At 46.7% G+C, this 23,569-nt stretch overlaps 1 protein-coding gene across 1 annotated transcript in view; it reads right to left on the minus strand.

Annotated features, from left to right (window-relative positions):
* Nucleotides 1-2,601: 2,601 nt before the first annotated feature.
* TSC22D1 (TSC22 domain family member 1) overlaps nucleotides 2,602-23,569 on the minus strand; it is a 114,908-nt gene continuing 93,940 nt past the window's right edge. The window contains exons 2-3 of the mRNA XM_077297353.1: nucleotides 7,142-7,193; nucleotides 2,602-4,389 (exon numbers count right to left, since the gene is read on the minus strand). Of these exons, the coding sequence (XP_077153468.1) occupies nucleotides 4,108-4,389; nucleotides 7,142-7,193 (334 nt within the window). The 3' untranslated portion in view covers nucleotides 2,602-4,107. The remainder of the gene's footprint in view (nucleotides 4,390-7,141; nucleotides 7,194-23,569) is intronic.

Here is a 23,569-nt window from a genome sequence, read left to right on the forward strand (position 1 = left end):
CTGATGGCAGAAATGGCCAACCCTAGATGAAAATATTATTTTAATACTCTGAACATTCACATTTAAGATTTGTTCACATGTCCATATGTCCATTAGATATTTGTTTTTTTGGGATCATAAAAACAAATAAAATATTGCAGTAAAGGAGATCTTCAAATCAGAGGCGTCATAAAAGGTCATTGGTTTGCCTCATCAGCTGAAACAAAAAAAAAATTAGCAAAAGGATGAGTTTTCATTTTATTTTTACCATTAATGTCTATGGGAAACAGATCATCCATTAGCACATGCCTCTGCAGAAGCTCAGAATACTTAGAGGTGTGCAGAGGTGAGTGTCTTAGGACAAAAACATGGTGACAACTGGACATGTGAACAGTCTTAAAGAAGCTTTTCATATTTACTGCATTTTATATTTATTTTTAACAAAAAACATTTTCAATTTTGCCTTTTTTTTATATACTAAAGAACTCAATATAACCTGAGCCAGCAAATTCAAGTTCTCTCAATTCACACGACCCATCCCCCTCTAATTCTAGGCTGGTGGGATGCCATTTTTTTTTTTTTTTTTTTTTTACAGCAGGCATGTAGCTTTTGCCGAGCTAATATACTGTAGATGCAGCAGTTATGAAGGTAGTCACTGTCAGTAGGAAGACTCCAGTCATTTCTGAAATGTGGAAAATGAAGTTGTTTAAAAAATAATGCTATAAAGCAATCACACAAAACGAAGGATCTGAAGAATGAACCTGTAGAAAATCATCTCAAATCTGTACCAATACCAGTATGACGTCTGATCTGCTGTAATCCAGATAGGAAATCCTCAGCTGATCGCAATGAAGAGAGAAAACAGAAAGCTTACACACAGGTCCAATATTTCAGGTTGAATAGTTATTCCAGCAGATCTGGCCAGAAAACTCTTTGAGCCTATGGCCAAGTCTAAGGGTATGTGTCCACGTTCAGGAAACGCTGAGTTTTTGACGCAGCATTGAGCAGCATGCATAAAAAACGCAGCGTCCAGATGTTACAGCATAGTGGAGGGGATTTCATGAAATCCTGTCTCCACTATGCAGTAAAAGACGCATGCGGCACACCCGAGAAAACTCACATGCAGCGCGTCTTAAGAACGCAGCATGTCCTTACATTGCAGAAAAAACGCAGGTGACCTGCCAGTGACCTCAGGTGCAGATTTGGTCAGGATTTTACCTGCATAAAATCCTGACCAAATCCTGAAGCAAGCCTGAACGTGGACACATACCCTTAGTGGTTTTCTTTTGACTGCACAAAGACCAAATTCTTGAAAAAGAAAAATCTTATTTTTGGGACGGGACTAGATGCGTTAGGTTATTTTCTCCAATTTATAGCATTTGAGATTTAATGACGCTTTCTCGAGTTATCTAGAATCAGATAATCTGGCCCTTGCTTCAAGAGCTGTGTACATGTATAGACTTAATATACAGGAGGCAAAATAAGTGGTTATATATTCGGCTTCATGTACATCTATCAGACTCTTCTTCACCATCGGAAAAAGGCTTCGCGTCAAAAGAACGACCACTTTATTTGTGCTGTGTAACCTATCACCGGGTCAAATTGGCCAATTTTTGCTCCTATTTTAATCCCTCAGCTCCCCTGAGCATTTTTTTTTTTAAATCCAAGATACTTATCCAGAAGACATAAGCCTTTTTATTTAGTGTTAATTTGTATGGTTTTTGCCAAGGTGGATTTGTTCACAGGGTAATAATGCGAAGCGGCCTAAAGGCAAGACCCCAGAGAATCCTTGGCCAAGACCCTAAAAATTAGCACCAAATAAAGAGCCCCATATCTCTGAAACTATATGGAGGATTAAAAACATAAATAATGGAAAATTCAAGGGAGCAGTGATAATAAAATAATAGACCGGGTCACAGGTTCTCATTAAGCTTATAGGGTCTTACAGGCACATTTATACATATGGGACATGGCTAAAAACGTATATGAGGCCATACCAACACCAGGTACACAATGTTTACTCTGGAAAATAACAAAATGCTGAAAATAGCCAAGAAACGATGGCTTACGTCTGGTAACCACACCCTGAGCAGACAGAAAATAGAAGGCACGGGGGATATGGAAAAAGGCAGCCGGCCAAATATAGTAAATGATTCTCAAACTAAATCAGGTATGGAAAAAAATCCTCAGAAATGGCTGAAATCCATATAATATGGCTGTTGTAATAGGCTGTAACATCTCATGCCAACGCGCTCAAGCCCTTGAAGGATTTGTAAAACCACGCAACAGTTTCCATGTAATCTTCATGTGCCTGCAGGCTGTTTGCATGGGAAAGCCTTCATGGCCGATGGAGGAGGAGGAGGGCTGTTGCTAAGCAAAGCTGGGCCTCATAATAAATCTACTGGATCAGCCTGAACTCCCTGCATTCGGGAATATGCCAGCACAGCACATTTTCCAAGGAAAAGTCCTACTTGTGAGCCTGATCACAGAAGAACGAAAGATCTGAATGGCTGGATGGACTTCTAAATGAAAAATAAATCTACCCCGTGGCCAACTCCCTCAGGACGGGGTGGCCTCATTTGTCTGGGCCCCTCTGCGTTGCCGAAGTACTCCGACTCTGCGTTACCAACAATGTATGCTTTATTGAAAGTTGACAAGTGCAACAGTTAAATACAACGACGTGTTACAACTGTTTAGAGAACATGCACGACATATGCATACTACCTTACAGCTCAAATATTCCATGTTAGCAGAAAGTGGTCAGTATCTGGAGTGATTAAACCAAAAACAAAAAAAAACTTCAGTGAACTGGATTTTACTTCAAAAGATACTCCAGCCAAGGCAAATTCAATAAAAGAATACACTAAATGTGGCATGAATCTGCCAGATTGTAATAAACTGTGACTCACCAGCTTTTGTTGAACCACAAGTCTCAGCATGCTCTGCCAAGCGATATTGGACAGAGCATGTGGTGAGACTTGTATTTCCAAAGCAGCTGAGGAGCCAGCGGTTGTCTACGTCGCCCCCTAAACAGTTGTGTGGGTGTGCTCTCGCCTTCCGTGCCAGGAGAACCTGCATCTACAGCTCCTCTAACATAAAGGGTAGCAGCTTTAAAAATAAAAAAAAAAGAACCAAAAAAAATAAAAAATCAGTTCAGCCAATGAAACCACTAAATTTCAATCTGTACAACCTAAGTAGTACTTACAAGTTTTTCCTATTTTACAGAGTACTTACACTACATACACAAATATACAGTAGGCAATTAAACTTCATTGAAATAATAATATTCCTAATTTCCAACAGCATCTTCTCATAATGGATCAGTGCATCCAATCCTATTAATAAGAGCTATTGCAAATGAAGGGCTCAACTGACCATCGGGAGATCACCAGGGAGTGCACTTCATGACACCTTTACCCACTAGGAATGTGCCTATGTGGCAGAAAAGCTTCCTCCTCGCTGCCGAGGAGCGAAAACCTTCAGTTACTTCCAGTCCTGTCCACTGCTTTCACACCCTCATGCCCAAACATACTTGCATTGTTTACAGCCGTGCACATTATGGGCAAAATACAATAAAATTATTTAAAAAAAACCAAACAAAAACAACTTTTCTTTAAGGAATCACAGCTCGCATACAATGCAGTGTCCATGTATTTACAGAGTCGCTTGTAGTCCACAGACCAGTCCCAATGAAACACGCTTCAATAGGAGGTGGAGTGAGACGGTGCTTTAATACTGAAAACAGGATGATTGCAACCAAGCGGGTAGCCATAGCAGAGTGGGAGGCACGTATTTCTACCTGCTCCTTATAAATAAGTGGAGATAGAGGCACATCCAAGGGTGAAGAGATCTGGTGAATTCTGCAGTCACTGAAATTATTAGGACACTTCATAGCTATAAAAGGCGGCCGAGATTCTGGCCTCCTCCTCAGTAAATGTCAAACTCCAAGCTCTTAAAGCACTCAAAACCATGTTACCATCAGATGGTATTATACACAGGGCTCTCCATAATAATAAGACCTGATGGTAACAAAACTCTTCAGCACTTGTCAGGATGGTGGAAATGGATGCTCGCTGAATAAGTCAACCTGACTCAAGCCCCATTTGTAAGGTATTGTGAAGAACTCTGCTATGCGGATGGGCCTGAGCTTTGTAAGGTGGTCTGTGCGGGTGCCGTGGTGCTTGTTACAGGCTGTGACGATGATGAAGATGAGGAAGAGGAGGAGGAGGGTGGAGAACCATTCTGAAGCTGAGCCTGGAACTGGGCGAGCTGCTCTGGGCTTGCCAGGGTCTTTAATAAGCTGTTTTCCTGTTCCAGCTGAGAGTTCTTCTCATTCAGCTCCTTAATTTGCTCCTTGAGGACTTCAACTTCCTCCCTGACTGCATACATGAGGTGGCTTTTGACCAAGTCCTAGAACAGATGAGATTAATCATTAGTTCATCCCAAGAAATCAGGCTGGATTTTATGCAATAGAGAAAGGGAACAATGCAGTCATGTGGGTTATGAGTCAAAGAGAAGACTTGCGGATACTAAAGAAAAGCATCAGTCCTTAATACATTGCCCTCTTTTGGATCTATGTTGTGTCAAAACCTAAGGGAAAAACATCTGGTGTGATACCAACCAATACTATACATGCAGTAGAACTAAGGTATGTGATAAACCGTCAGCTTTAACCAAATAAACCTGGAACTAAGAAAGGTGGGTAGGTCCCAGTGACATCCTCCAGGCTCAGGAATAAAGACAGCTATAAACATGTTGGCAAAACCGGACAACAATTTCATTAGTATGTGATGTTTGGCCCAACATTTATTTTGAAAAAGAATTGAGCATGTAAATGTTCTCAATGGATACAAGTGGCCACCAGAGGCATCTGACAGTAACAGATACTCCTCTAGCCATTCAGAACACAAATGTATGCTCAGCCAAACAGATCATACATGTGTATGCGAGTAGGGAGAGGTGTTGGCTGATTGTTTATGGGAGGGCTATCAAAGGTTTATGGACACTTTTCAAAGGGAAACGGTCATCAGATTCTTGCTGCCTGAAAAAAGCACAACTGTAGCCAGGTATGTTTAGTCCTGCGTCTCGGAGAAAATGTAGTTTGAAAAGCTGGGGAAAATTGTGACACGCGACCAGACTGGGGCGCCCTGGGCTGACATGTCTCTCCCTATGAGTGTGTACAGTGTCAGACCTTTCAATCAACCACAGCAGTGAGAGGGCAATCTGGCCCACGCTGCACCAGACTAGTGAGATCTCTCCCTATGGTCAGCTGGTCGAGGAGAATCTGGCCGTCAAAGCGCCAGACTAGCCAGATCTCACCATATGATCAGCTGGTGGAGAGGAATCTGGCCAGAGGAGCACCAGACTAGTCAGGTCTCTCCATATGATCAGCTGGTCGAGGGGAATCTGGCCAGAGGTGCACCAGACTAGACAGGTCTCTCCCTGTGATCACCAACCAGCTATCTGAAACAGTCAGGTCTCTCCCTATGGTCAGCTGGTCGAGGGGAAACTGGCCGAGGGTGCACCAGACTAGTCAGGTCTCTCCCTATGGTCAGGTGGTCGAGGGGAATCTGGCCGAGGGTAAACCACAGACTAGTCAGGTCTCTCCCTGTGGTCAGCTGGTCGAGGGGAATCTGGCCGAGGGTGCACCAGACTAGTCAGGTCTCTCCCTATGGTCAGGTGGTCGAGGGGAATCTGGCCGAGGGTAAACCACAGACTAGTCAGGTCTCTTCTTGTGGTCAGCAGGTCAAGGGGATTCTGGCCGGGGGTGCACCAGACTAGTCAGGTCTCTCCCTATGGTCAGGTGGTCGAGGGGAATCTGGTCGAGGGTAAACCACAGACTAGTCAGGTCTCTCCTTGTGGTCAGTTGGTCGAGGGGATTCTGGCCGGGGGTGCACCAGACTAGTCAGGTCTCTCCCTATGGTCTGGGGGAATCTGGCTGAGGATGCAGAAGACTAGTTAGGTCTCTCTCCATGGCCAGCTTGTCGAGGGGAATCTGGCCAGAGGTAAACCACAGACTAGTCAGGTCTGTCCTTGTGGTCAGCTGGTCGAGGGGATTCTGGCCAGGGGTGTACCAGACTAGTTAGGTCTCTCCCTATGGTCAGCTGGTCGAGGGGAATCTGGCCAGGGGTGCACCAGACTAGTTAGGTCTCTCCCTATGGTCAGCTGGTCGAGGGGAATCTGGCTGGGGATGCACCAGACTAGTCAGGTTTCTCCTTATCGTCAGATAGTGGAGGGGAATCTGGCTGGGAGTGCACCAGACTAGTCAGGTCTGTGATCACCAACCAGCTATCTGAAACACACATACCCAGCACAATGGCACAGCGAGCCTCTGACTCTTGCTGCCTGTGTTCCTACTAGCATGAATCTAGAGACAGGTTCCCTCTAACAACCTCCATCAATGGATTACAGCCCATCATTACCCCGTGGTCCTGTCTGTGGCACACTAGTTACATGGCTCCTAGGAGTAATGCATCTCGGCATCATTGGAGGTCGGAGGGCAATATAGTGAATATTAGGGTACGTTTCCCATCCTGACACATCAGCTATATGTAACAGACCACCATAAACAGTAACCCAAGCAAGCTCTAATATATCCGATTCACCCGGACAGGTGGGAATAGTCAGGGGAGCAGAACCCTCAGTCCCGGGAGAACCACAAATAAGCTTCTGTACGGATCAGGTGGACTATCAGCAGTGGAGATGTGGCCACTGACTGCTGTATCACTATACCCCTCCTCACATGTAAAGCGCTATGGAATAAACGGCGCTATAATAATAAGAATACAGGGGCGGACATGCCATTGTGTGAGGACTGCCTGCCTCGGTCTGTGCCCGTACACCTGCGCTCTGCACTGCAGTGGGGGCAGCAGGACGTGTGAGGACAATAGCCGGAGAGCGCGGCCGCCGGACTACACCGGCTACAGCCGGTCTGAGCCGAGCAGGTTGCCGCATAGTGTTTTCTCCTCCGTCAGTGACGTCACGAGGAGCCCACCCACTGCACTGACTGAGCGCCGGCCAATCAGCGGGCGAGCTATTTATAGCCGGGCGTTAAAGCTTCTCCTCTTGCCTAGTAACAGGGATGTGTAAGGAGCAGCGGCGGAGCCCCGGCAGCGCCGATAACAAAGGGGGATATTCCTGCGCCCCCGGCCCCCGTACTCACCATGGCTTGCTCTATCTTGTTGTCGATCGCTACCACACTGGCCCCGGAGGCGCTGTAATAAAGCAGAAGAGATGTCCGTTATTACACGAGCACACGGCAGCCGTGTACCTACAGCCCCCGCCGCCACCACACACATCCCGGGAGGAGGCAGGTGCCGCCATTACCTGCTGTCTAGTGTCACCAAGGAGCTGTCTGTGCCCAGCAGGGAGGACAGGAAGGAGATGGAGAAGTGCCGCAGCTGGTACACCCCGAGGTCCATGGCGGCCGCCGCTCTAGCGGGACGCGGAGAGGGACATGGAGCGGCCGCGTGTGGTGCTGAGGCTGCTGCGGGAACAAATGTCCCAGCTCAGCGCTCCGGGCGCAGCTCAGCGCCGGCCTGGTTACATAACACAGGAGCCGCGCGCTGATTGGCTGCCGCCCTGCTCGGCCCCGCCCACGCCTTCCCCGCCACCCTTCCCTGTCCAGGAGAGCCGGCACCGGTGTGTGATGGGGGTGAGCAGTGAGTGCTGGCGGTGAGTGATGGCGATGAGTGATGTTGCAGACAGCTGCGGAGGTGACCATCGCCAGGGGAGCGGGACATACCCGTCACTGCACACCGTCCACTGCCATCACCCGCGGCTGTCATTCTGGACAGCTCCAACGGCAGCGGGGTGTACGGCGCAGCACCGCCCTCTGGTGGCCACAGGAGAGAACCGTCACAGGGTCGGTGCCGCACATCCCACTGCACTGCCTGCATATCACCGGGGGCTGCGGGCACAGGAGGTAGCACTGGGCCAGTCCCCTAATAACACCCGTACAGCCAGGACACAGCCCTGAGTGGGCATCCTCCTGTGGGAAACACACGGTGACCAAGAGCAGAAAAGACCCAGGTGTGATCACCCCGCACCACCCTCCCCGTCCAGGCCCCGCGTGATCACCCCGCACCATCCAGCAAGCATCTTTTACCTGTCACCAGGCCACAAGTGGCCAATTATTTTATTCCCGCTGCTCCAGTGTGACTTTATATCCGCCATACGGAGCCAGAGATTTTTTTTTAGCATTTAGTGACAATTTTTACGGTCCTCACAGGGTAATATTGCAGAGCAACCTGAAGCCACGCCCCCTTGTACAGAACATACAAATTGCCCTAAATAAAGAGGGCCGGACTGGCCATCTGGCAATTCTGTCAAGGGCCATCTTGTCTGCTACATTGTTAACAGAATCGGTGTTCATAATCTTAAATAATAATCTTTATTTTTATATAGCGCTAACATATTCCGCAGCGCTTTACAGGTTGCACACATTATCATCACTGTCCCTGATGGGGTTCACAATCTAAATTCCCTATCAGTTTGTCTTTGTAATGTGGGAAGAGACCGGAGTGCCCGGAGGGAACCCACGAAACACAGGGAGAACATACAAACTCTGCAGATATTGTCCAAGGTGGGATTAGAACCCAGGACTCCAGCGCTGCAGTGCTAATCACTGAGCCACCATGGTGTTCTCAAGACACCCATACTGTTAGAGTCGTGACGGAGCACAAAGTCGCAGCCTCCGTCACTTACCCCAGCAGGCCATGGATATTATTAGAAATATCGGTCTTGTAGTAAACCTTGCTTTCCTCCGTCCAGGGTAAATATATATATATATATATATATATATATATATATATATATATATATATATAGCATCGTTGATTACTCGCTAATCCCACCCCCTGCACAGTAGCTCCGCCCCCCACATTACCACACAATCCCGCCCCCCCACATTACCACACATAATCCCGCCCCCTGCACAGTAGCTCCGCCCCCACCCCATCACCACACAATCCCGCCCCCCACCACAGATCCCACCACCTGCACAGTAGCTCCGCCCCACCCCATCACCACACATAATCCCACCCCCCCCACATTACCACACATAATCCCGCCCCCCACCACATTACCACACATAATCCCGCCCCCCACATTACCACAATCCCGCCCCCTGCACAGTAGTTCCGCCCCCACCCCATCACTACACATAATGCCGTCCCCCCACCACATTACCACCCATAATCCCGCCCCCCCACATTACCACACATAATCCCGCCCCCCACCACATCACCACACATAATCCCGCCCCCCCACCACATCACCACACAATCCCGCCCCCCCACCACACATAATCCCACCCCCCACCACATTACCACACACAATCCCGCCCCCCCACCACATTACCACACACAATCCCGCCCCCCCCACCACACATAATCCCACCCCCCACCACATTACCACACACAATCCCGCCCCCCCCACCACATTACCACACATAATCCCGCCCTCCCACATTACCACACGAGACTGCGTCCCCACACATTACCACACGAGACTGCGTCCCCACACGAGACTGCGTCCCCACACATTACCACACGAGGCTCCGTCCCCACACATTACCACACGAGGCTCCGTCCCCACACATTACCACACGAGGCTCTGTCCCCACACATTACCACACGAGGCTCTGTCCCCACACATTACCACACGAGGCTCTGTCCCCACACATTACCACACGAGGCTGCGTCCCCACACATTACCACACGAGGCTGCGTCCCCACACATTACCACACGAGGCTGCGTCCCCACACATTACCACACGAGGCTGCGTCCCCACACATTACCACACGAGGCTGCGTCCCCACACATTACCACACGAGGCTGCGTCCCCACACATTACCACACGAGGCTGCGTCCCCACACATTACCACACGAGGCTGCGTCCCCACACATTACCACACGAGACTGCGTCCCCACACATTACCACACGAGACTGCGTCCCCACACGAGACTGCGTCCCCACACATTACCACACGAGGCTCCGTCCCCACACATTACCACACGAGGCTCCGTCCCCACACATTACCACACGAGGCTCTGTCCCCACACATTACCACACGAGGCTCTGTCCCCACACATTACCACACGAGGCTCTGTCCCCACACATTACCACACGAGGCTGCGTCCCCACACATTACCACACGAGGCTGCGTCCCCACACATTACCACACGAGGCTGCGTCCCCACACATTACCACACGAGGCTGCGTCCCCACACATTACCACACGAGGCTGCGTCCCCACACATTACCACACGAGGCTGCGTCCCCACACATTACCACACGAGGCTGCGTCCCCACACATTACCACACGAGGCTGCGTCCCCACACATTACCACACGAGGCTGCGTCCCCACACATTACCACACGAGGCTCTGTCCCCACACATTACCACACGAGACTGCGTCCCCACACATTACCACACAAATCCAGTTTGGTTTTGATTTTACACTGTGAATAAAATGTATTAGTATTATTCTGATTTTGAATTATTATTATTAACTTCATTTTAAGTTAATTTACCACCTGCATAAGCGCTATTGAATGTTGTCATTATTTACTTTAGTTTAATCACTAGCAGCGTTAATTAGATTGCAATGAGCATGCCAAGCGTTAGCTGGCTGGAAACAGCTAGTTAGTAATATATCCCATCTGGTGCTTGGGGACGGGGACAACATGGGCCTGTGTGATTTCAAATGCCAGGGCTGAATTTCATCCTCAATCCGGACCTGGCCGTATCGCTGGCACTGTATGGCCAATTCAGAGAAAAACGCCCGGCACAATCAATGGGAAGGCGGGAATAAAAGGACATTTGTGACTGGTCCTTAAAACAAGCCCACCCGTGTAATATTCTGTACACAGGGCAGCCAGCACCCCTACTGCAGGCACCGGACCTCCCTGATACCAGCACCCACCTGCACAGATTACACACTGCTGGATTTCCACCCGTGTTACAGATGGGAACAAGCACTGGACGCTGGACCCCTCTCCAAGCCGCTCACCTTGTACCTGCAGTCCTGCAGGGGGTGCTCAGCAGGTGGGCACAATCTTCTATCTACACTTTGGAGTCCAGCGGGCAGTCCTTTTTGGTACTTATACAGCAAAGGGCATCACCAATGATTAGGACCGCCCACCGGACTCCTAGGTACATTAAGATCACAGTCTTCCCCAAAGCTAATGAGTAAATTAAACTGCTTGGCTATCGCTGCCGGCCAGCAGTTCGGAGAACGATCAGATGTTTTGTTTTCATAACTGTATCTGTGAGAGAAGCAGCCACGAAAACCAGTGCTGCTCAGCAGTAAGTGCGAGGGTAGGGAGCAAGATGGCAAAAAGTGTGGCAGTACGGAGGAATCGGTAACCACTCTGGTAAATTCCAACCATGTGCATGGCTGGTCAAGGGTGTCTACTAAAAGGGTATATGGGTATACATACATTATTTCCTTATTATGCTTTCCTCATATAGGACGATTAATTCTGCAGCGCTTTACAGACATCACCACTGTCCCCAATGGGGCTCACAATCTACATTCCCTATCCGTCTGTCTGTGGAGTGTGGGAGGAACTGGGGAACCCGGAGGAGGAAACCCACGCAAATGCAGGGAGAACATACAAACTCCTTGCAGATGTGGTCCTGGGGGGGGGGGTTTTGAACCTAATGTGTGTATGTGTGAGACGCTAGACCGCTCTACAGCCCTCTATAACTTCTAGGACCCCAGCTAAACGTAGGCTTTACACAAACAGATGGATAATGTGACATTAGAGGGGTTTTCCAGGCATTGATAACCAGATTTCGCAGCGGCTGCGCCCAGTCCCAGTTACTTGAGCGGCAGGATCAGGCACAGCTGCTACAAAAATGTATCATACAGCGCTCCAACACAGCCTTCAATCAGCTGGTCAGTCAGGTTAGTAGGAGTCGGACCCCTATCGATCTGATACTGATGGTCACCACTCCTAACGAAAGGCCATCAAAGTTCCCAAAAACCCTTTTAACAGGCAGGAATAGTCACTGCTGAATCCTAGAAAGTGTCCAGTTACTAACACCACACCACAATACCGCCTGGAGGAACCTTAGCCTGGCTGTCCGGGACGTGCTGCTGGACCACCCCATAGAAAAGAATGTGGTTGTTGGGCACAGTTTTCCTAGTCACCCAGCAATCTGCTTATGTCGCTGACCTGCTGATAGAGAAGAGGCAGAGCCGCCAGCAGCCATCACTGCTCATCCGGCTTTAGTGTTAAGTGGTTTTTCTAAACATTTGCATTAAAAATACTGAAATGAACCGGACGCTGTATTGGGCAGTGGTGTGCTGCTGTGTAGGCCACGGTCATCAGACTCCCAACTGGAAACGAGGATCTGCCCTCATTTATTACTGTGCGCCCAACGAGAGCGGCCAGCTGGGCCAGCCCAAGGAGAGCAGCCCGCCCAAGGAGAGCGGCCAGCTGGGCCAGCCCAAGGAGAGCAGCCAGCCGAGCCAGCCCAAGGAGAGCAGCCAGCCGGGCCAGCCCAAGGAGAGCAGCCAGCCGGGCCAGCCCAAGGAGAGCAGCCAGCCGGGCCAGCCCAAGGAGAGCAGCCAGCCGGGCCAGCCCAAGGAGAGCAGCCAGCCGGGCCAGCCCAAGGAGAGCAGCCAGCCGGGCCAGCCCAAGGAGAGCAGCCAGCCGGGCCAGCCCAAGGAGAGCAGCCAGCCGGGCCAGCCCAAGGAGAGCAGCCAGCCGGGCCAGCCCAAGGAGAGGGGCCCGCCGCTGCACAATACACTAGACTTTCTCAAATTCCCACTAGCAGCGTATACAGAGATTTGAGGAAATCATCAATACTTCTTACTGTGTTGATACAACATTTGCTCCATGCTGTGAGAAATATCTCCATTACTACATTAAAGCAGCAGATGCACAGCCGCTACATCGTTACATAGGTTGAAAAAAAGACCTAGGTCCATCAAGTTCACCACCAAATGTACATTTTGCCACTAATCTAGCTGTAACTCGCAATGTTATGTGTATCAAGGATATCATCCAGCCCTTTTTTAAAAGCCATTACAGTGTCTGCCATTACTACCTCCTGAGGTCGGCATTCCACAGTCTGACAGCTCTAACTGTGAAGAACCCTTTACTATTCAGCTGCTGGAATCTCCTTTCTTCCACCCATAATGAGTGCCCCCTAGTTCTCAGCATGGTCTTTGGACGGAATAAGTCATGTGCCAGTGTTTTGTACTGGCTGCACATATTTACACATGTTAATGAGATCCCCTCTATATATATATTTTTTTTTTATAGAGGTGCACTGTATATGTACAGCAGGTACGGTAAATATAATTCATAACAGGTCTCCGTACGTCAGCCTGCACTTCATCCATTTCCAAAGAATGCATTATGGATGACCAGGATGGAAAACCCAACAAGTTGAAATGTAAAGAGTTAACCAGCTATACCCAGTGTCATCTACTGAAAATAGCCTACACTGCATGATATGATAGCAGCACATTCTTTCACATTATCCTGGCAGAAAAAAAACATCGAAATTTATACTAAATAATCCCCTGAGCCGTGGACAGATGTCCTGTACACGGAGGTCCCCATAGGAAGTTAGGCAGAAGGTGAACGGCTGGATTATCAGAACCCCTGAGTGTGCATGCTCGAGACGCCCCGCTCCCACAAAGTGCTGTCTGACCCACACCCACCCAATCCTTAATGTGACCTGGCAGCTCTCTATACTTGTCATTTTAGTAAATACAGATATTCTTCATTAAATATACTTTTTTTATTTTTTAAGATATGAACGTTTCTTCTGTTCCTCTGTTCTAACTATTAGACATTTATGAATAGAGTAAATGGACAACTGGGTGTTATCATGGGATGTGGCGCTACCCCTCATAAATGTCCAATCAATACTGCCAGGATTTTCCCTCCTAATCCAACAGTAGCACATGATGTAGGGGTAGGGACTAGTGATGAGCGAGTACTCGTTGCTCGGGTTTTCCTGAGCACGCTCGGGTGAGTATTTGTTAGTGTTTGGAGATTTAGTTTTCATCGTGGCAGCTGAATGATTTACAGCTACTAGCCAGTCTGAGTACATGTGGGGATTCCCTAGTAACCAGGCAACTCCCACATGTACTCAGACTGGCTAGTAGCTGTAAATTATTCATTCAGCTGAGGTGATGAAAACTAAATCTCCGAACACAAATATTCGGAGGTCATCCGAGCGTGCTCAGAAAAACCCGAGCAACGAGTACACTCGCTCATCACTAGTAGGGACCCCAATTCCAGCGAAGTGCCACTTACTGGGCTGCTTTCTCCAGTTTTGATCAAATCACTGTTTTATCAGCAGGAGAGTATAGCTAGAAAACAAGTACACCTGCCGCCATGCAGTCCTCCATATTTGTCAGCTCTACATAACCCCGCCCGCATCACTGATTGGCAGCTTTCTGCCTATGCATAATGTACACACAGCAGCCAATAAGGGGTGTGGGCGGGGTTATACAGAGCTAAGCATTGAGACAACAGCTAGATCTGCAGCTGATACAGTGATTTTATCAAAACTGCAGCAAGCAGCCCAGTAAAGGATATATCGCTGGAACACATCATGCTGCTCTCAGATGAGTAGCAAAAACTTGGGTGACAGACTCACTTAAATAAGGCTCTGTGCCCACATTCAGTTTTTGACGCTGCATATTTTTACTGCATAAAAAACAAACTGTCTTACAGTTCCAGCAAAGTGGATGGGATTTATAGTAATCTCCTGCATACTTTTTTTTTTTTTTTTAACTTGGCGTAAACTGACCTGCAGTGCGTGTGTCAAATCTGCAGCATGGTAATTTCTCATGAGTATACAAAGTTTAGGTGCAGATTTTTCCTAAAAACTTGCATTAGATGAGGAAAATCCACAGGTAAAATGCACACATGAGATTAGTGCGTTTCTGCAGCGGAAATGCAGTGGAAATGCTTGTAATCTGCACATGACTTTCTCCAAAGTTTGTCGAAGCCAAATACCAGGAACTATCGAAAACAAAGCAGCTTTATTTAAAAATTGACATAAAAGGAAAAAACGGCAGCACAAAAAAAAAGGAATAAAAAACAGACTAAAAAAAAAAACCCAATGAAAAAATGCAAGTAACCTAATCAACATAAGTGCAGAAAATCCGCAACATCAAAAACTCCCCAAAAGCTCATTGTGGGAATGTATCTAAAGCTCTGGACCATTGGATCTTTTTTTCCCCAAATCTATTGCCACCCTCCAATGTGGTACCACCAAAACTCATCTGACACATGGGCCGGAGAACCGGGGACTTGCCGCATGCTTGGGTTGCTTCAGTTTTACACTGCAGGAATTAGCGGCAGTTGTATGGGGTCTACATAGTTGGCGATCATTGCACGGATTCTCCCATGATAAAACTCATGAGAACTCCTACTTATAAGGCATTAAAAATCTCCAAACATCAATCCGTCCACATTGTACAAGAAATGTGCTGCGCTCACACTACCGCCACAATACTTTCTATCAGATCTTCCGGCCTTGTGACGCACCAAGGGTTACAGCGACGCTACAGCAAATGCACCGACTCAACCCTGACAGTGAAATGACTGACATGGAGCTGGACTTTAAAGATTTTTAAGAAATGTTATGAATCTGTCATGTGTGTATTGCAGTTAATAAAACACCCTCCAAAAACATATAAACTGTGCCAGATCAGCAGCCAATGATATTGGTTGTACCCAGACAGGTCATCATATTGTTATGGCGTCTAGTTATGTCACACTAGTCGTGTCAGTAGGGTCGGCACATCACACAAGGCGTCTTCTTGTCTGTCCTGTGGGAACGATTAATAAAAAGCAAGCCGTCTTCCCAGATAATCGGAAGCAGAGACCACAGGGAGGGGAAGACTTTAACCTTCACAGCCCCAGCAGAAAATCCCACAGTTAATCCTTTCCTACAACCTCATTTTATTGTACCAGGCGGCGAGATGAAGGGCTTCCGGGGAACAATCACTCCCAGTTGTCCCTGAACACTAAGTCACTACTGTATCTCCCAGCCACTAGTTTGTATTGCTATGTCCAGCACACTATCCGGGGGAGCCTATGGGATCTGCGGACCTGTGGTGAAGCGTCGCCATTACTTGTATTTTCTGCATTTGGGTAAAAACATGGCAGAAAGAAAAATAATAAATACAAAAAATGAGACTACCTTTTTAGATGCTGCTCCAGCTCCAGGACAAGCACCTTCATGGTGACTGTGCAAGAACCTCTGCTATGGTGAATGGTCCATGGCATGGGGCGATGTGGTGGAAACCTTCTGACTAGCTGCCGGGTTAACCCTTCATGCAGTCTCATTTCACAAATCGTCCAGCGCTGCCGGGGCTCATCTCACTAGTCTGCGATTTCTATGTAACAAGGGGGTTTAGGGGAAAGGGGAGGATTTTCCTGCGCCAGGATACACAGATCTCTTGTATGTTTAGCGGAGATGTTGGTGCCTGGCTTGGCTTTGAGATCAAGAGAAGGAAACAAGGGCAGATGATGACAACACGAGCTGCGGATCACGTGACTGTTACATAAAGCATCAAGAGAGATTAAAATCTTTACGACTGGGAGATTTCACATCCCGCTACCACAGGAGCTCGCTTCTTTCCACAGTGGGCTAATCCGGTTATGAAATCGCCACAGCAGCCTGGTAACTAATTGGTGCAGATTTTCCCCTTTTCTAATCCACTTACAAGGAGTCTGTTACTACACTTCAGTTCTGAATGTTAACCCTGATCCACCCCAGGTAGACATATGAAGCGTTACGGCTGGGGAGCTTCATTTAGCCAGCAGGTGCGACACGACTGAATACAGCAGGGCACTAATCCAGCCAGCACAGGGTTAAAGAAATCCACTCACTTGAGTCACAAGTAATTATTGTAGGAGCAGAGAGCTCCTGTCTGAAAGCATTACCATCATGATGAAGACAACCTGAAAACAAGTCACAACTTAAAAAAATAAAATACATATGCCACGTCTTCCTGACGGAATGCAGATATATGGAAAAGTGCAGAACCGGAGCACAGGGGAAGAGGGGGAAGCCTACCTCAACACATCCAAGTCACATGCTAGAAAGCATGCTTATAGATATGGAAGGACGGAACATGTGTCCATGGAATATAAAATATACGGTACATCATGCTCGAGGAGCTCCGTAATGGCTAATGGTTGCCTGTCTATCGCTCTCCCAGGGGTACGGAGTGTGCAGGAATATTAGGAAAACAGTCATATTCCCAGGGCCGATACACAGTTGTATACAGCGTATCTTAAAGTCACCTAGAAGGGCAGAAGGAACACGGGGGGATAAGCAGCGCATCCCTCATCCAGATGACCGCTTTTGTCCCTTTCATATAAATGGGTGAAAAACCTGAAAAGAATTGACATGCTGCAGCAAATCAGGAGAAAAACACTGAAGGTTTAAATCTGCAAGGTGAAAATGAGCAGCATGTGCACGAGATTTCAGAAATCTTATTCACTTTGCTGGTACTGTAAAAATACTGCATTTTTCGGCTGCAAAACAAAACTGCAAAGTGTGAACAAAGCAGTTACAGTAACAGCTCTGTGGATATTCTTATTACACACTGCATACACAGATGGATGCTGGGGATCGGAAACGTGCAAATGCTGCGGCCCAGTAGCACTGCCATCGAATCCGCAGCGGCTTTGTCTTGTGGGTACATCACCCTCGGCAAGCTTTCCAATGCTTGCAGCTACATACAGAATATTGGCTTTCTGAATATCTATCAGGTTATGTGTACCAAATTGGGGAGGAACATCCATACGTGTCAGTAATTGACTCTACTTCACATTTATCTATTGGGTGTAGCTCTCACAAGTAAAACCCTGACCGAGCACAAACACCTTAGGCTACTTTCACACTAGCGTCGTACTCGGCCCGTCGCAGTGCGTCGGGCCGACGTACCGACGCTAGCAGTGAATGCGCCGCACAACGGGGGCAGCGGATGCTGTTTTTCCACGCATCCGCTGCCCCATTGTGAGGTGCGGGGAGGTGGGGGCGGAATTCCGGCCGCGCATGCGCGGTCGGAAATGGCGGAAAGTCGGCACAAAAAAACGTTACATGTAACGTTTTTTGCTGCCGGCGGTCCGCCACAACACGACGCAACCGTCGCACGACAGTTGCGACGTGTGTGCATACGTCGCCAATGTAAATCTATGGGGAAAAAACGCATCCTGCAGACAACTTTGCAGGATACGTTTTTTCGCCAAAACGACGCATTGCGACGTATGCAAAAAAAACGCTAGTGTGAAAGTAGCCTTAGATGGCGGTCGGCTGCACACCCATCTGGCCAACAGCTCTCTCTAACAAACAAAAAGGATGGGGTGTTGTAATTCAACATGTCGATCCGTTATTGGGCCGAATCATCTGTTAGGAGGGAGAACCCCATAAACATTAGATGGTCCGCCAGTCCCCCGACACCACCTTTATACTATGCTATATCTGAGGTACACATTTGGGGTATGCCCGGTCTGACGCATGGACAAATGCCACAACAAATGCATAAACTGGGATACATGGTCAAAGGAAAGCCCAGCGTACACCGAAACGACACTGGTCATACACTGGGTGTTTAGGGCTACTGGACATATCTATTGGGGAATTCTCCCAACATGTTGACTTTGGTCATTTTTGATAAAGATTAGGTGATGGACTGAGCAGTGACGTGGAGAATACTACAAAATACTCAAGTTTACATTCACAGACATGGCATCCGGGGTCTCCAATGTGTGCTCTGGTAATAACACCTGCAGAGCTCAGGAGCTAAGGCATCAACCCTAGAAAAAGACCCCAAACTTCTATTTTACGCAGCACTGACTACAATGGGGTAAAATGCCAGCAATCAAATTCACATCATTGGAAAAACAACAAGATAACTCAGGGAAATGTAATGTGAGGTAACAGAACGTAGGCCATTGCTTAGTTATGTGTGAATTCTCCTTTTCAGACATTAAAACCAGTTCAATTACTAAACAAACTGGATTTAGTCGGAAAGCAAAGCACTGGAAATTCTGTGAAAAACGGCCCGCAGCTACAACCGAACCCAAGTGAAGAGCAGACATGGGTTTTCTTCTGCTGTCACATTGAGGAATTCAGCACCAGCGCAGGTCTGCGCCCATTGTCCTGGCCACCGCAGAGTCTAATGTGGAGCGACAGGTTGTGCACAGAAGCATCCGCCATACTGGTAAATCAAGATCTTTCCAGCGCTGACAAGTTTCGATGAAGAAACTGCTGCTTTCAGCTCACTGGGATTCGGTATGAACACGTAGATTAGTAATTATTACCACAGGACTTTTCACATGACCGTCCAAGTCACGCACATTACTGGACCTTTCCCTATGCGCAGGCTATGGCTTCTCCCTACACAGGTAATACATCCACAGGGTAGGATTCACTGCTGGGCCCCCACCAATGTCAAGAATGTGAGCCCCAAAGCTCCGTATATTAAAAGACCAACAAACGCATTAAGTGTGAAACCCCTTTGACTACATTGTGACCAGGCCAATTTTCAGTTTTTGCCCTCTCTGCAAGAACCAGACCCATTTTTTCTCTGCTGACACCAGGGCTCGCTGCCTTGCGGGACGAGTTGTAGATTTGAAAAATGGGAATTTAATTCACTAGTGCAGCAGAATTGTAAAGAAAAATCCCCTTTCCCCAACAATTCAGACACTTGTTTTTGGATTCTGTTTTCAGGGTTTTGTTTTTTTGGGGTAAAAATGACCTATTATTTTTATTCTCAAAATGTCTACAACTACAGGTTGCGTCGCTATCGCCATAACTTTTCCAACTGATGGAGCATGGGGGCTTGTTTTTTTTTGTGTGGAGAGCTGGTTTCTGTTGGTACCATATTAACGTTCATATGACTTTTTGATCACTTTATTTCATTGTTTTAAAGAAAATAAAAAATCTACTTTTTTCTAACAATTCCTGTCACCATAGCAATACCATTTTTTTTCCTTTATTTTCAGAATAGATAAAAAAAGGGCTATCCTTAGTATAGGTGACCAATATCTGACCAATGGGGGGTTCAGCACTCAACACCCCTGCTAATCATCTATTCCTGGCGCCAGCTGCAGAGTGGAAGTATACCAAAAAGGGAAAAAATAGAATGGCACCAAGAAACAGTCTACTACTGGTGGAGTAGGTGGGCTCTGAGTCAGCGACACTTTGCTGGGTGAAGAGTGGAAGCATATAGCTCCATCAACCACATAATGATTACGGTCGGGTACTGCACATCCACCCCTATAGGTTTGAATACGGGGCAGATGTGCAGTACCCCACAAAGGCATCTATATACGGTAGTTAATGGAGCTGTGGAGCTTAACAACTGAGCACCTCTTATCATAGGCTCCAGAAAAAGCTAATTTGTGGGGTGCCAGGTGTCTCGCCTCCACCCATCAGATATTGATGACCTAAGCTAAGGATAGATAATCAATATAAAAGTACCAGACGACCCCAGTAAGGCCCCCATACACAGTCAGCTGAATGTACAGACATCAGCCAGTTGTCTAGTGTGTATGGGGCCTCTTGTCTCTGGAATTTCAATTCTTGGAATTTCCATTAGTTCAGTGAGGAGTTTGGTACTTGTTCTCTCAGAGCACAGGAGTGCTTGGCCGAGCCGAGCGAGAGAGCTCAGCCTAAGCATTCTTCATCTGACAGGTAATGTATATGGGGAAAACCATAATGAAATATAAGGCGGAGCCTCAATAACTAGCAAAAACCAAAAGGCAAGACTCAAAAAAATATAACTCTTAATGATATGTTAAAAACTCTCCAAAAAGACACTTTAAAATTAATTACAGAGGTGAATCAATACATGTACATAAGAGCTAATAGTGGTTCAGCAGAATGCGAATTAGGGCACTGCATTGTCAGCATGCCAATAGTCCCCTGATGAACCCCGAAGACTCTGGGGGGAAACAGATTCACTCAACATAGGGCCTGAGTCTTTCCAAGATAAGTATTGCTTTATGCACTGCACTTTCCTGGTATTTTTTGATAGACATTGGAAAGGATTCCATGAATTTATAAGCCTTTATCAGTCTTTACAATTGATTTTGAGGATGTTTTTATTGGACATATGTACAGTGCCTTGCGAAAGTATTCGGCCCCCTGGAACTTTTCAACCTTTTCCCACATATCGTGCTGCAAACATATAGATACCAAATGTAACTTTTTGGTGAAGAATCAACGACAAGTGGAACACAATTGTGAAGTTCAACGAAATTTATTGGTTATTTTAAATTTTAGTGGAAAATCAAAAACTGAAAAGTGGGGCGTGCAATATTATTCGACCCCTTTACTTTCAGTGCAGCAAACTCACTCCAGAAGTTCATTGTGGATCTGTGAATGATCCAATGTTGTCCTAAATGCCTAATGATGATAAATATAATCCACCTGTGTGTAATCAAGTCTCTGTATAAATGCACCTGCTCTGTGATAGTCTCAGGGTTCTGTTTGAAGCATAGAGAGCACCATGAAGACCAAGGAACACAACAGGCAGGTCCGTGATACTGTTGTGGAGAAGTTTAAAGCCAGATTAGGATACAAAATGATTTCCAAAACTTTAAACATCCCAAGGAGCACTGTGCAAGCGATCATATTGAAATGGAAGGAGTATCATACCACTGCAAATCTACCAAGACCCAGCCGTCCCTATAAACTTTCATCTCAAACAAGGAGAAGACTGATCAGAGATGCAGCCAAGAGGCCCATGATCACTCTCAATGAACTGCAGAGATCTACAGCTGAGGTGGGACAGTCTGTCCATAGGACAACAATCAGTCATACACTGCACAAATCTGGCATTTATGGAAGAGTGGCAAGAAGAAAGCCATTTCTCAAAGATAGCCATAAAAAGTGTCATTTAAAGTTTGCAACAAGCCACCTGGGACACACACCAAACATGTGGAAGAAGGTACTCTGGTCAGATGAAACCAAAATCGAACTTTTTGGCAACAATGCCAAATGATATGTTTGGCGTAAAGGCAACACAGCTCATCACCCTGAACACACCATCCCCACTGTAAAACATAGTGGTGGCAGCATCATGGTTTGGGCCTGCTTTTCTTCAGCAGGGACAGGGAAGGTGGTAAAAATTGATGGGAAGATGGGTGGAGCCAAATACAGGACCATCCTTGAAGAAAACCTGTTGGAGTCTGCAAAAGACCTGAGACTGGGATGGAGATTTGTCTTCCAACAAGACAATGATCCCAAACAAAGCAAAATCTACAATGGAATGGTTCACAAATAAACATATCCAGGTGTTAGAATGGCTAAGTCAAAGTCCAGACCTCAATCCAATCGAGAATCTGTGGAAAGAGCTGAAAGCTGCTGTTCACTAACGACCTCCATCAAACCTCACTGAGCTCGAGCGGTTTGCCAAGGAAGAATGGGCAAGAATTTCAGTCTCTCGATGTACAAAACTGATAGAGACATACCCCAAGCGACTTGCAGCTGTAATCACAGCAAAAGGTGGCGTAACAAAGTATTAAGTTAAAGGGGCCGAATAATATTGCACACCCCACTTTTCAGTTTCCACAAAAATTTAAAATAACCAACAAATTTCGTTCAACTTTACAATTGTGTTCCACTTGTTTATTCTTCACCAAAAATTTACATTTCCCACATATCATGCTTCAAACATAGATATTAAAAGGTTGAAAAGTTCCAGGGAGCCGAATACTTTCGCAAGGCACTGTATATACAGGGATTTGATGCATCTTTTTTCAGTGTGTCGGCAATGTCCCAGGGGGGTTCATATATGTCGAATATATCCAGGATTTTTTCTTACTACCTGTGCTACACTTTAATTATAGCCTAGGTGTACAATATGGTCTTTAGGATCACCCAACATTGAGCGGGGGCACTATTTCGCAAATATTAGGGTTCTAACCGCTGTAATTAGTTAGGGATTATTAGGGAATTCTGCCCCCTTCCCGCTATGCCCTAACTCGCTTTGTGCTGAACTGTTATACTATTGATCATATATTGATTCACTTCTATAGTTAACGTGTCTTTTGGAGAGTTTTTAAGATATCATTAAAAGTTATATTTTAGGAGTCTTGTTTTTCAGCTTTGGATCACGTACATGGGGGCCTTTAGATGCAAGTACCGGCTATATAATACAGCTGAGCCCGCTCTAAGCTTACTGTATGTCCAACCAGAAATGTACAACAGGGTGCACAAAGGGGTTAAGGGATTTAACAAGTCTACTTTGCTTGACAAAATCTCAATGTAATTCTCATAACTGATACAAAACTTAACTTATTCTGTTGGCATATAAAGTGCTACCCATCAAATAACTAAGACGACTTGCTTGAGTAATGATCCCCTAACACAAAAGCAAAAAGTGAGATGAACATGCTGTTTTTAGCAGGACTGAACGATCCCCTACTATGGATAGGGTTCTTCTAACTCCCCTGACAGTCAATGTAAGGTATAAGGATCAGGCATGTTGAATTTTAATACCCAACCTTTTTTTCTCCCAGGAGAAAATCCAGTGCCGAAGATGTCTGGCAGCAGCTTACTGCTTTTCCCCTACTGAACACATA

This window comes from Ranitomeya variabilis, chromosome 3 (genome assembly GCF_051348905.1).
Source record: "Ranitomeya variabilis isolate aRanVar5 chromosome 3, aRanVar5.hap1, whole genome shotgun sequence".
NCBI lineage: Eukaryota > Metazoa > Chordata > Amphibia > Anura > Dendrobatidae > Ranitomeya > Ranitomeya variabilis.